The sequence below is a fragment of the Callionymus lyra genome, chromosome 10 (assembly GCF_982586985.1).
Source record: "Callionymus lyra chromosome 10, fCalLyr1.hap1.1, whole genome shotgun sequence".
Lineage (NCBI taxonomy): Eukaryota > Metazoa > Chordata > Actinopteri > Syngnathiformes > Callionymidae > Callionymus > Callionymus lyra.
Window position 1 is genome coordinate 18,980,722 of NC_141827.1, and position 13,526 is coordinate 18,994,247.

General features: G+C 38.8%; 1 protein-coding gene across 1 annotated transcript; it reads left to right on the forward strand.

Annotated features, from left to right (window-relative positions):
* The first annotated feature begins 2,117 nt into the window (after positions 1-2,117).
* Positions 2,118-6,290, forward strand: LOC148070850 (uncharacterized). The gene is made up of 5 exons (XM_087801110.1): positions 2,118-2,285; positions 2,346-2,484; positions 5,029-5,096; positions 5,409-5,534; positions 6,225-6,290. Exons 1-5 carry the CDS (start codon positions 2,118-2,120, stop codon positions 6,288-6,290), a joined length of 567 nt encoding a protein of 188 aa, XP_087657236.1.
* The last annotated feature ends 7,236 nt before the right edge of the window (positions 6,291-13,526 follow it).

A 13,526-nucleotide genomic window follows, 5' to 3' on the forward strand; every position in this document is an offset into this window, starting at 1 on the left:
TGTTGTTCTTGTGATGTTGTTCATGTTGCCACTGGAGTACAATAGAGATCCAAGATCCATTTAAGAGACACTTCTGTGCTGTCTTGAGCTTTTAAGCATCTATTTTATTGGGTGTTGTATTAATTGTTTAAGCGCTTTGTGACCCTGGTCAAGAAAATCGCTCTATAAATATTACTTACTTACCTTAGTTGCCCTTGAAAGAGGATTCACACCAGCAAATAGATGGTGTCAAATAAGAGACGGGTGTCAATGTGGGGAACTTTTTTATTACAATTTTTCTTTTTTTTTTATGCCTCTGTCCATAATCCCTGGTCCCACCACAAACATTTAAGGAGACATGACGACCAATTTATTTTCATTTATATATACAGTATGTGAAAGCACATTTTATTTAAAGCACTTTATTTATTATTTATTTATTTAATGTCTTTAAAAAAATAAAAGTGTTTTACCCTTGAGTTATTTCTGGGTCAAGGTAGTGCTAGTGGTGGTCTGATAAAGCTACATGAAGCAGTGTCACTATTTTTTCAGAGTCCACTAGATGGCAGTCTCTGCACTGTTTTTCTTTGTTGTTCTAATGAAACATCACAATTTTTTAACTGATGGCGCCACCTACTGACCTCTAAACAACATGACACTGCTTCATGAAGCTTCATCAGCCCATCACTACCCAGAGGCAACACAAGGGATACCACAAACACATTCGTTTTTATGGCCTTCGTGTCACCTTGACCCTGAGAAAGCAAGGGTTAAAGTTTTAACTTACTAATTAATTCTAATAAATAGTAACTGCTGTTTGTGACTCACTCAGTCTTGATGTGATTTGGCGTCCACAGAAAAACGTTTATTAAATCTTTAAATCTCTCTTTAAGATTTAGATGTACAGATGTTTAGATATGATGCTGATATGGTTTCTTGTATTAAATCTAAGACATATTTAGTAAATCAATAATAATGTTGCTAAATAGTGCTGCTACATGTTTATTCACTTTTCACTGGCACTTTCACTGGCACTTTGGCTCCAAATATCGAGCAGCGGATATAGATAGGCCTGTTATTGTTTGACAGCTGTCAATCATGTGTGAAAGGTTTGACAAATGTGAAGGTGTATCCATACCATGATTCACAAATGCGTAACTCAATTTACAAATGTTTTCGGAAAAAATACGCAGAAATCTCACGTGACTTTTTGCAACAGTCCTGCCGTTGTCATGGTTCATGTGTGTCACAGGAATTGTCTATAAATACATCTTCTTTTTTTTTGTACATGTACAGAGGGAACATTTGACATTGAGGATAAACTCATTTTTTTACTGGTATCCTGATGCTTTGTGACTCAAAATATCTGTTCAATCTGGACGGAGGGAGGAATATGATTGTTATGTATGATTTGTGTGTCTTCCTGGTAAGTTTTTACATTCATTTATTCACTTTTCCCCACTTGTATGTTAGCTTTTATGCTAACATGTGCAATTTTCTGTGGTGAACAAAAATGGTTTGGTGGAGACAGAACCCTTATTCAACCGCGTATGTTTGACGACTAAAGCAGGGGAACGTTCAAACTAATACCTCTGCTCCTCTCTAGTGTTCAAACTGGGAGGAGATCATGGGGCAGACCCAGGACGATGTCTCTGTGTTGATCCTGGAACACCTCAGTGAAGAGCTGGAAGACGTTTTATTTATATCCTCCAGGGAAGATGATCAGTCGGAATTTCCGACAAATGGCGTTCCGCTTCGCTTCAGACGGCTCTGAGCACGAAGGGAACGCACATGTCAGCATCAGGGGCTAAAAATAGAAGGTGGAATGAAAACGTTATCCATCCAACCACAGTCCATTAATTTAGATTAATCTTGGAATTAATCAAACATTTTAATCGTCAGGTAGATCTTCGGACTTTGTGGAGGGATGAGGAGAAAAACCTCAGAGCGTACACACGTAAACAAGTGATACATGCTGACAGTGTTTGGTACACACACTGGTCACTTTATACGTGTGATGGACTCTTGAGCCAGCAGGGTAAACCTGAGAGTGAGGGTCAGGACATTTCACCCGTCTCTCACAGATCCAAATCAACCCTCAAACCTTCAGGAACCGCCGTCTTCTCTCCCAACGTGCGATGGCTTCAGAGGCTCCGGACTTGCAAAAGCCGAGCTACGAGCACTTCGAGAACGCCTCGGTGGAGGTCCACAGGCCTCCTCTGAGGACCTACCTCTTCTGGAGCGTCCTCAGCTGCTTCTGCCCGGCGTACCCCGTCAACCTCGTGGCCCTGGTCTTCTCCATCATGGTAACCTCACGAGAGCTTTCTAAAGGTTCACGTTCTAAGGTCTGTGATGTCATCGCCCAGTCCAGAACGAGCTACGACGGCGGCGACTACGATGGATCCAGACGACTGGGCAAGAACGCCCTCTACGTGGCCGTGGCCTCCATCATCATCGGCCTGTTGGTCGTCACACTGTCATGTATCGTTCACTTCTCCAGAGTGAGTCTGAATAAAGCATGACTATCCATCCATCTGTCCGTCCGTCCATCCATCCATCCATCCGTCCGTCCATCCATCCATCCATCCATCCATCCATCCATCCATCCATCCATCCATCCATCCATCCACCCATCCATCCATCCATCCATCCATCCATCCATCCATCTATCCATCTATCCATCTATCCATCTATCCATCTATCTATCTATCTATCTATCTATCTATCTATCTATCTATCTATCTATCTATCTATCTATCTATCTATCTATCTATCTATCTATCTATCTATCTATCTATCTATCTATCTATCTATCTATCTATCTATCCATCCATCCATCCATCCATCCATCCATCCATCCATCCATCCATCCATCCATCCATCCATCCATCCATCCATCCATCCATCCATCCATCCATCCATCCATCCATCCATCCATCCATCCATCCATCCATCCATCCATCCATCCATCCATCCTTCCATCCATCCATCCATCCATCCATCCATCCATGCAGTTCCACAAAAAATATTAATAACAGAATTTCACATTAGATTAAACATTCTGTTTAAGTGTTAAGGAATAATAAATAATAATACAAATAATTACTAACATTCTAATGAGAAATATAGCGACAACAATACACAGATTTTTAAAAAAAACATCCTACTGTTTCTGAGCTTAACTTTATTTTTTTATTTTTTTATTTACTTTCCCCCCCCAAAAAAATTGAATTAAGATGAATATCTGAACAATATTGCAGTTTTTCTGATCTTAATTAATCTTTATAATCCTAAAGTTTATTTTTTATATTTTTATATCAGATTTCTGCAACAAAAAGGTTTGATTAATGTACCCTGATCATGTTTAACTAGTAACTGTATATTTTGAGTTTAAATATTTGTTCCAGAAACGATTATAAATTCACACGAGTTTGTTTGTTGCAGGTGGGATTCTAGTGGCGCAGCATGAAGAGAGACTTGATGAACTGAGGTGGTTGATGTTTTTAATCCTGTACTAGTTAAACAAACCAGATTATGTGTAACTACAGTATATTATTATATCTATATATTTCACTTTCTATTGAGGAATCTAAAGCTGGTGTAAATGATTCAACAAAACGTTTTTTTAACACGTTTATTACTCTATATTTATCATAGGAGGATACATTGAAGTGTTTCTTTCATGGTAAAAGAAACTTATCCTGTATGAGCGACTTTCTGCATGAGTTAAACATTTCTGTATTTCGATATGCGTGTTATGTCCTTTTCTAAATATAGCAGACGACCCTGACTGTGTCACCCAGGACTCACCACTGACTCACACTGTGGTTGTCCAGTTGAAAGTACAGACAAACATGACTTGATGTGTACTGTGTATTTATTAAGTCTTTCAAAGCTAAAGATGGAACATTTTTGCCTAATATTTTTTTTTTAAAGTTTGGTTTTACTTTGAACAGTCAATACTCATGTAATAGAACTCTCTGGCTCTTTTTTTAAACAATGTTTCTCTCAATGTCGCTTTGTGTGGACGACCCACCCGGTTTCATGTGACCACCTGAGGTACCGAGAGATCTTTTCATAAAATGAGACACAACACGAGCCTTGATCTTGTTTTGAACAAAAACTGTACATGCTCTAATGTTCCACGAAATTGCAGTTACACTTCTCTGACCCTGGGGGGAGCCAGAAACAATGTTTTCAATCTTATTTATTGACAAAGCCACCCACTTCTCCTGAAGATGGTTAAGCTAAGGGGGTTGTGCTTCTGCTAATGTTCAAAACTAATCCAACAAAAAATGGAATCTGATATTAATTTCCCATGATGCAATGCTGGAAAAGCTTTCAATTGTGGTGACTTTATTTTTCACTAGCTTTGTGCTGAAGTTAGCCTCTTTTGGAAATAAAAATGAAGATTGATGAGTAAATCTGTTTGAGCTACCTTTGTGCAATATTTTTCAATAAATATTATATATTGCTGCTTATAATTTCACCACCTGGGGTCTGTCTAACAGTGTCCAGGGTGTCACATCCTTCTTGCCCCAGGTAGCTGGGATGTCTTTTTTAAACTCTGATGTATACCTATTGCCTTTTTGCAGCTATTGAATCCTCCAGAAAACTCATTTTTGCCAAAGATGAGTTAGAGACTTGCCTTGGTACTTTTTCCACTTCACCACAATAAATACCGGTTTTGTTTTTACAAGTTCCTGTTTTGTTCTGACATTACTGGAACTTCTGAACTTCTTTCTGATTCTTATTCTGTTGGTGCGTTGTTGCAATAGTAAATCCTGCTTGATCTCGATCATCTTTTACAGTTTCTTTAAGAAAGAAACTCACTCAACTCTCCACTTCTTTTTTACTTCAGTTCAGATGCATTTATCATTTGTTAAACAAAAAAAAAGTCATAACGCATCAAGAAAACCTTAAAAAATCTTACAAAATCATACTTTTTTTTCTAGATGTCAAAACGAAGTAGATACAGTTTCCATCTCTGACTGAACGCTAATCTGGAAACACTCATCTCACTTTGAAGGGTTATCTCTGGGTTTGTAGGCTTTGATGTGACTCCAAAGAGAACACGATGGGACATCAAGCTCACGGGACTAGATTGGAACATCAAGGTGCAGACGCTGACAGGAAGCTGGTGATTGTGGTTTTGATGACACACACCGCTGCGGAAGCCACGTTTTGTTTCGTAACTCGGCACTCTGATCAACAAACGTCGCCCCTGTGGCAGTAATGAGTCACATGGAGTTAATGGCGTCAGTAAAGGCCCAATGGTCTCCCATGACTCACATCTAGTGCTGATAAGTAGGCCCCTCAAAACCAGCAGCGTCCATTACACAACATCAGAGCGTCAATTGTGAAAGGGTTTCAGGATGGGAGACATATGAAGGTCTGTATTAGTCTCTTTTTTCTTCTTCATGCACCAGGTCATCGCTGCTCCCGTCACTCTGGACGGTTCCCAAGGGAACTCCCCAGGAGGCCTCGGCATCTTCTTCAACGGGATCACGATCCCGCCACCTTTTGTTCTTGCTCGCCTCCCTCTCGCAGGGACAGTGAGTTCCCACATGATGACATTTAGGTTTTTTTTTTTTTTTTAAATCTTGGGAGTATAATGTGTTCAGAGAATTTCTGTTGACCCCAGAAGACCAGGAACCTTTAAGCAGTTTGGATGAGGTTAACCGGGTCAGAGGATGTTGATGGACTAATGGACGCTAACCGATGGATATGTTTGGTACTGAAATAATAGTTTGATTCCCTGATATACAGATGATAATGGTCAGGGAGGTCTTCTCTTATTATTCTCATCAGCCTTTGACTCTTGAAAATGTATTTTTCATGTACCTAACATGGTCATTCTTTTTTATTTTTGCGTTTTTCCTGAATGACAGTGTTGGAAAATAATAGAACAGAATAGGTTTATAGTCGAGGAACGTTTTTTGGGAGTGCCATGCAATTTAATTCAGTGAAGCTTCTCAAACAGTTGATGGCAAACAATCTCCCAAGATGCCCCTGGCTTTCTGTTTGAGTCTGCTGTTTTACAGGTAATGTAACCTGATTAAAGTCAATGAGTTTACCTTCCTGAGGAAGTACGGTCTATGCTGCAGCCTTACTTACCTGGAAGGTGATGTTGAGGCCAAGAAACTTGAAGCTCTCCACCCTCTCCACCTTTCCTTATGCCCCATTAGTGTGGATCTGAACAAATCCACAACCGGTTCTTCGATCTTTGTCGTGGTTAAATTCAGGTAGTTGAATCCGAGTACACGGTGAACTTCCCACAGGTCGCTCGGTTCAGTCACCAGCTTGAATAGGATGACTGTATTAAGAGCCGAGCTAAAGTCCACAAACTTCTCTTCAAGTGTGTGAAGAACTGTTATTACGGCCGTTATGTTCTAATGTTGATCCAGGTCGTCCAGATCTTTGATGTGGGAGTCAAAGTATTTCGCTACTATGAGTGTGAGAGCAACTGGACGGTAGTCATTAAGGCAGTTCATGGTGTTCTTTTCGGGAACTTGTATAATGATCAATTTAAGACAGGTCGGGAAGACGGTGGTGAATACCTCTGCTTGTCTTTAATGGTTGTCCAGGGATACCATCCAGGCCTGCGTTCCTTGTATCGACTCTACTCAGGGTTACTCTGGACGGGTGTTGGTGCAGCTGAACGGGGGAAGTACTGATCTGGTAATGACATGATGTCGACATCTGACCAGTCAGGCGTGCAAAAGAGGTTTAGGACACAGTCTTACTTCAACTGTAAAGTGTCTTGAGATAACTTTGTTATGATAAGACACTTTAAATAAAATTGAATTGAATTGAATTGAATTGAATTGACACCTGATGTTAATGCAGTAGACTTGTGGTCAACATCACTTCAGCCACTACACTTCAACTACTAAGGCAAGATCATCTTATATCATGAACATCTTGTTCATGTTGATATCGTGAACTATAAAGATGTCAACAGTTAAACAGAGACTTCCGACATGAGTCAAACCGATGTTGAAGGAAAGTTATTTGTTCAGCAAGTGTTCGATGAATGAGGACAAACACAGAGATAATAATTAAGACGGATCGAGTCTCAGAGAATAAAAAGACAATTTCGCAACCAGACTAATACATTTATTAATTATTGACTACACTGCTCTAGAACAAGGTTGGGGCTCATCACATTCTTCTGTACACAGTGTATGACTTTTGTAAGGAAAACTGTACAAAATATAAGATCAAATTCTTTATGTAGGTTATTAGTAAGTGTGAATATTCAATGACATTTTAAAAATCTGAAGACATTTTTTATATTGTCTTATTTTATATACATGTTATTTACGTATGGCGCATAGGAAAACTATGATCAAACCATGTAAATGTACAAGTTGTTCTTAAACATTTTATTCATAATGGTATAGTTGAAGGGTTAGTTCACCCAAAAATAAAAATGCAAAAAATGTGGGGTTATTTGGCTGTTTTTAAGTGCGTCTTTTTTTTTTTATAAAGACAACGACAACTGAGCTCCCGTCGCTGCATTAAAATAAACATACATTTTTGTCTATAACACTAAACAGGAACAGATTACTCTGGGGATTGAATCAGCAACTTCTTAGTAAGTAAGTAATTTGTATTTATATAGCGCTTTTCCAGACCAGGGTCACAAAGCGCTTAAATAATCAAAACAATATTCAATAAAGTGTATACTTTAAAGGTCAAGATAAAACTGATAACACAACAGGAGTTCCAGAAAATCAAGGAAAAGCCTGAACAAATAAAAATGTCTTAAGATGTTTCTTAAAGGAGTCAGTAGATCATCAAACACAGAGAGAGAGGAAGATCGTTCCAAAGCTTAGGAGCAACATTCTGGAAGGATTTCTCTCCTCTGGTCCTGAACCGTGTGCGTGGAACCATCAGTAGATTCTGATCCACAGACCTCAGAGCCCGAGCTGGGGTGTAAGGCTGGATCAGATCAGTGATGTAAGGAGGAGCCTGACCACGAATAGCTCTGAAAATAAGAACCAGAATTTTAAAGTTGATCCTGAAAGAAACCGGAAGCCAGTGAAGAGTTTTAAGGATCGGAGAAATGTGAGTTCTTCTACTAGAGCGGGTCAGAATTCTCGCTGCAGAGTTCTGAATCAACTGCAGGCGAGACAGATCCTTCTTGTTAAGACATGAAAACAAACTGTTACAATAGTCCAGGCGAGAAGACACAAACGCAAGCCAAACACTCCAGCTGAGCTATGTCGTCCCATTTAATAATAAAGTAATAATATTATTATTATCATTAATTGATGATCCTTTTTTTTTTGTTTTCTAATGAGTTCCACACGTGATCTCTGATCCAGCAGCTGAGACCCACACAGAGCAGTATCAAATGTGACTCAATTGTACTCGCTTTTCTGACTCTCATTTGGCATCTTTTTGTTGGAGCAGCGTGTGAAGGGGGGAGTCATTGTCTAGTCTTGACAGGATCCTCTGCCTCACACCTCCCACCACACGCTCATGTCTGTCTGCAGCAGGAGGTCATTACATCCTAAACTGGCTTCATATCACTAACCTGACATCCTCCCAACACGGCTCCTCCCCCACCTCGCTCTCCCTCCCTCGCTCCCTCCATCCCTCCCTCCCGATGGTGTTTGCTGTCAGAATCTTGCCCTTGTCTGCTTTCACTTGTGTGTAGCAACGCCGAGGGGGAGGCGAGGAGGCGAGGAGGCGAGCGAGGAGACGAGGAGGCGAGCGAGGGAACAAGTTGCCGCAGGAGAAAGTAAACACAGCGGAGGAAGATTTTTCGGGTGAGTCTCGCCTCGAGAACGATCGGATCCGAACCACAGACTTGTTGAAGTTAAAGAGCGTCTCGTAGATTTTAAGATTGAGATTCGAACCCGTCGGAAGGGAGGATGGATGCAGCAGCAGCAAAAAAAACAAAAAAAAAACTCACTTGCTCTTTCCACGTGAGTGCTTTTTTCACGAGCATCATGTCGATCAAGAAGTCACCTGCAGGGGTTTATGACGTGTCAGGATCTAGATCGACGACCCTGAACAGCGACAGGAAACACTTGTTGAAATATTGTTGCATTCGAACTGGTTTCTTGCGTTTACTTACGTCAACAGAGTTCTGTGGCCCCCAGGGTTGTCTCTCACTTCATGAGGTTAGGAATCAAACTGACACTCCTTTATTATTCGTTTCTTCTCTTGTATCTGTCGTTTTGCTGCGTCAGGTTGGGTTATAATATAAACATGATTTTAATGTGAAGTTTGTCTCCTCTTCACATGCATCAATGGTTTAACAATGGACACTCAAGTTTCCTCCCACAGGTAAAATACAATACGTGGCTCTAAATAAGGGGCCACATTAGACACCTTTACTTCTTGTTAAGGGTCTTAAAAGTGAACGACAGATGAAGTCAATATGATATTAATTGGGGGGGATCCAAACAACTACTGTAAATAAAGCCATTAAAAGTCACCTGTCAAAAAACAAACACACATTAACTCAATTACTATATTTGAAATATATTTATAACAATACATTTGTGTATATATTTATATTTTATTATACATTTATGTAAATGTGATGACTTCCTAAAATGTGTGTGAAATAATACCCTTTGTGCCCACATATACTATTACAATGTATTATTTATTTTAAAAACAATATATATATATAAATAATTATGTACTAAAAGAAAAAGCCATGACTTTTTTTAATCTTTACACTTTACTTCAAATAAACCAAAAATATGAAAATAAATTCAATTCATGCATGGATTAAAAAATCTAAAAAAGTATTTAGATATTCACGTATAAACAATTGTGTTTAAAAGCAAAAGTAAAACAGACAGTATATCCTTATTAATAATTTAATTCATTTATTCATTCAGGGCAGGGCTTCGGTCTTTCCCAGCTAGTTGGGGTGAGACAGGATACCAGTTCTATAGAAAAAATTCACAAAAGAGTAGATATGAAAATGAAATATCGATGAGAATGAAGTGAAAATCCGACGGTAGTGATCACACAGGTAGAAGTACTGCTACTTGACATCAACTCCATGGACCTCCATTGAGAACTCATCAGCATCACCGCTGCGGTCGTGTAATCAGGTCACATCCCAAAATTCAAACCTGCTCGCGCTGCTGCAGTCAAGTGTTGCTCCCCGCCGGGTCGCTTTGCCAAAATTTCCAATGACACCAGACAGCGGATGAGTTTGCAGTTTTGTAGAAACCGAGTTGACTTTGAGTCTTATAGCAGCCGCTACTAAATCACAACGACAGGGAAAAAGACACGAGCACTTTCACTGACGAGACGGTTTAGGAGTTTTATACACTTTTTAAAGTAGAACTTCTCATGTGAATCTTTACCCTCTGCAGCTCTACTCTGAGTCTCTGCAGGATGACCAAGCTCTCATCTCTAAAAGAGAGTCTAGCAAGTCTTTGGCAAAACAATTTTGGCAATTTTGTTCTTGTGTTTGTAGAGGTTAAGTGCAAACCTTTGTCTTCTGGCTCAGCTCTTTTTTTTTCACCATGACACACCCATGACACATGACAAGGGAGAACTATAACCTCATCCTTAGAGGAGCAGATTATCTTTCAATTGTTGCCGTAACAAATGAAGGTTTTGGAAATTTGGTTCATGAAGTGATAAAACGAATGTATTCCCCAGTTTTCTTCAGTATTGATATTCCTTACATTTCGTGATTTAGACACGAAGACGGGTTATTTGTTGGTATTCTGTAGTTCCATCTGGAGTCAGGAATGTTTTGAGGGTTTTGTTTGATGTTATCGTGGCCGTTAAGAATCTCTATGATCCATGAACACAGCCGTTGTGGCTTGTCTTGCATCGGACCAAAAATGGTTAAAGTAGTTAGTTGTGTAGTGCAATATCTTGGAAAATCAATACATTTGAAAAAAAAACATGTTTTTTTTAATATCGCCTTAAATTGTACTATCACTTCAAGTCTTAAAGTATCCATTTAAAAAAAGATTCACAGATAATATTCTTGGCTATGAAAATAAAGTTGTGTTTTTGATTTCCACACACAAACACATACACATGGTTGATTTCCCAGGTTGTGTACTGATGCGGATATACAGTACTCGTATGTCCATGTTTTTAGTCTGAATCACTTTGCCATGAAGGTTGTTTTATTGATTGTTTATCATACTATGTGAACTCCACAAGAAAATAAATGAATGAATATTGTTTATTTCGGGCATGATAGTTTGAACCATCAACATCACAATTCATCGTAATTCACATATTACATGCATGTCCCGAAAGGGAAAGCGAGAACAAAATCCTCCCGGATTTTGTCTACGTCCGCTCACATCCACGCCACGATCTCACCAAGTCTGGAGATGTCAGAGCACATCCCGACCACAGCACTCGCCCTCGGTTTGCACGGCTGCGATCTTTCTTGTTTTCAGATACAGATTGAAGATCCCAAATCCCAGGACGATCATTAAAATTGTCATGAATGAGAAATATGTACACGTCCTCGACATCCTCCCCGTCCAGCGGAGCACGGCACAAGACCTTCCAGTTTTCTCGAGCTCAGCTCATTGTTTAGTTACAGAATGTTCTTTTGCTATCATCTCAAGCCGTCGCCATAACATGACTTTTGTCTTTGACTTTATGAACCATCAATAATCATTTTCTACCGTTCAATGGTCACATTCATCAACTTTTTCTTGAAGACCTGAGGAGTAGATGAGTGTTGGACATCTTTTTTTAGTGCATTCCATTGTTTTACACCTGTGACCGATATGGAAAAGTATTTTAAAGTAGTCCGTATCCCTTTTTCTCCGAAAATCATATTTCCTCTAAGATTCTGTTTGTATTCTTGTGGTCTTGTAGTCATTAGTACAGTAAAATAATTGACCAAATCATGTAGTTTAAGGATGTTGGATTTGATATATAACTGATTTGTGCTGTAGCTGGCGTAGTGCAAAATTCTCTAAGCTCTTTTTTGGAGTAATAATATGGAGTGTATGGAACCCTTGCATGTATTACCCCAGATCTCAGCGCAGTATTGAAGGTGTGGAGAGATAAGTGCGCAGTACAAAATATGCAGTGCTTTTTGATTTACGCTTCTGGCCAACTTCCTTTTTAACTGTCTGATGTGTGGCTTCCAACTTAACATGTCATCTATAATAAATCACAGTACTTAAGACCCTTTCAATGTTCACTCCATTCACTTGAATGTTAAAGCTTTCATTGCATCCTTTTTTCCTGTATAGCATATATTTAGTTTTGGCTAGATTTAGTGACAATTTATTTACATTAAACCATACGTGAAGCCATTTCCTGATTAACTGTTTCCACAAGTTACTCCCAGAACAGAAAAGATTGGTATCATCCGCAAATAGTATTAATTTCAGAATATTTGAGACTTTACAAACATCATTTATGTATAGTATAAATAGTTTTGGCCCAAGAACAGAACCCTGTGGGACACCACAGACTATGTCCAGGCAGGTTGATGTATTGTCACCTATTTTAACATATTGAGATCTTTTGTGTAAATTGCTCTTGACCCATCCCAGTACTACCCCTCTACTGCCATATCTATATAGTTTAGCTAATAAAATATCATGGTTAATGGTGTCAAATGATTTTTTCAGGTCTATGAAAATTCCTATTGAGTGTAGTTTTTGGTCGATAGCGTCAGTTATAATTTCCACAGTTTCAGTTAGAGATAAGGCCGTCGAGTGACTCATTCTGAATCCATACTGACTCATAAAGTAGTTTGTTTGTTGATTAAATCATCCAGGCTTCATATTTGGCCACTTTCATTTTGCTGGGAAATGTCCCAGTTTTGGAATGAGAGATTTAAAATGTAAGTGAGCGGACAAATGATTCCAGATAAGACCTTTTTTAAATCAGTTTCATATCCAGGTCATTTACGTCCGTGGATGTTTCTGCTACACATTTGTTGACCAGGTGTCTAATCTCTGTGTCCTTCACCGGAGTGAGAAACATGGAGCTTGGACTCATGTCTGTTCTTATCAAAGCGGTCCCGGTGTAAAGGGTGAGACTGGGATGTCCTTGGCTAGCTCCGGCCCGACGTTTACAAGGAATTCATTGAATCTGTTTGTTATAAAAATGGCTCCTTGGCAGAGGTATTGCTGTCCCTGATGTTTTTCTAGTTAACATCTGTGCTCAACAATTGGGTTGGGTCATGACAAAAAAAGTACTATTTGAAGAGTGATGGTGTGTAATCTCTTCCTGAAATAATGCTTTGGGGAATGGAAAACATACAAAATATACATTTTTTATTCTTAAATATTCAGAATAAAGCAATACTTTAATATTAAATGTGGCTGTTTGATTTCTTTTATATGGAAGTATCAGTGCCATCTGATATTGACTAGTTGAATTTAACATTTAAAATAGTAACATTTTAAGTGTTCTTGTGGTTGTTTTTAAAATAATTGAATTCAATTATCTTTACATGTAAATTGTAAAGGTTATAATTGTGTTTATTCAATAATTTATTTCTTTATTGAAAGATTGTAAATGTATAATGTATTCCAATAATCTGTATATAAAAATGTTGAATT

Coding starts and splice junctions, on each gene's coding strand:
- LOC148070850 (XM_087801110.1), top strand. CDS start 2,118: ATGGCTTCAGAGGCTCCGGACTTGCAAAAGCCGAGCTACGAGCACTTC. Junction 2,286..2,345: donor CCCTGGTCTTCTCCATCATG/GTAACCTCACGA, acceptor GTCATCGCCCAG/TCCAGAACGAGCTACGACGG. Junction 2,485..5,028: donor CGTTCACTTCTCCAGAGTGA/GTCTGAATAAAG, acceptor CTGGGTTTGTAG/GCTTTGATGTGACTCCAAAG.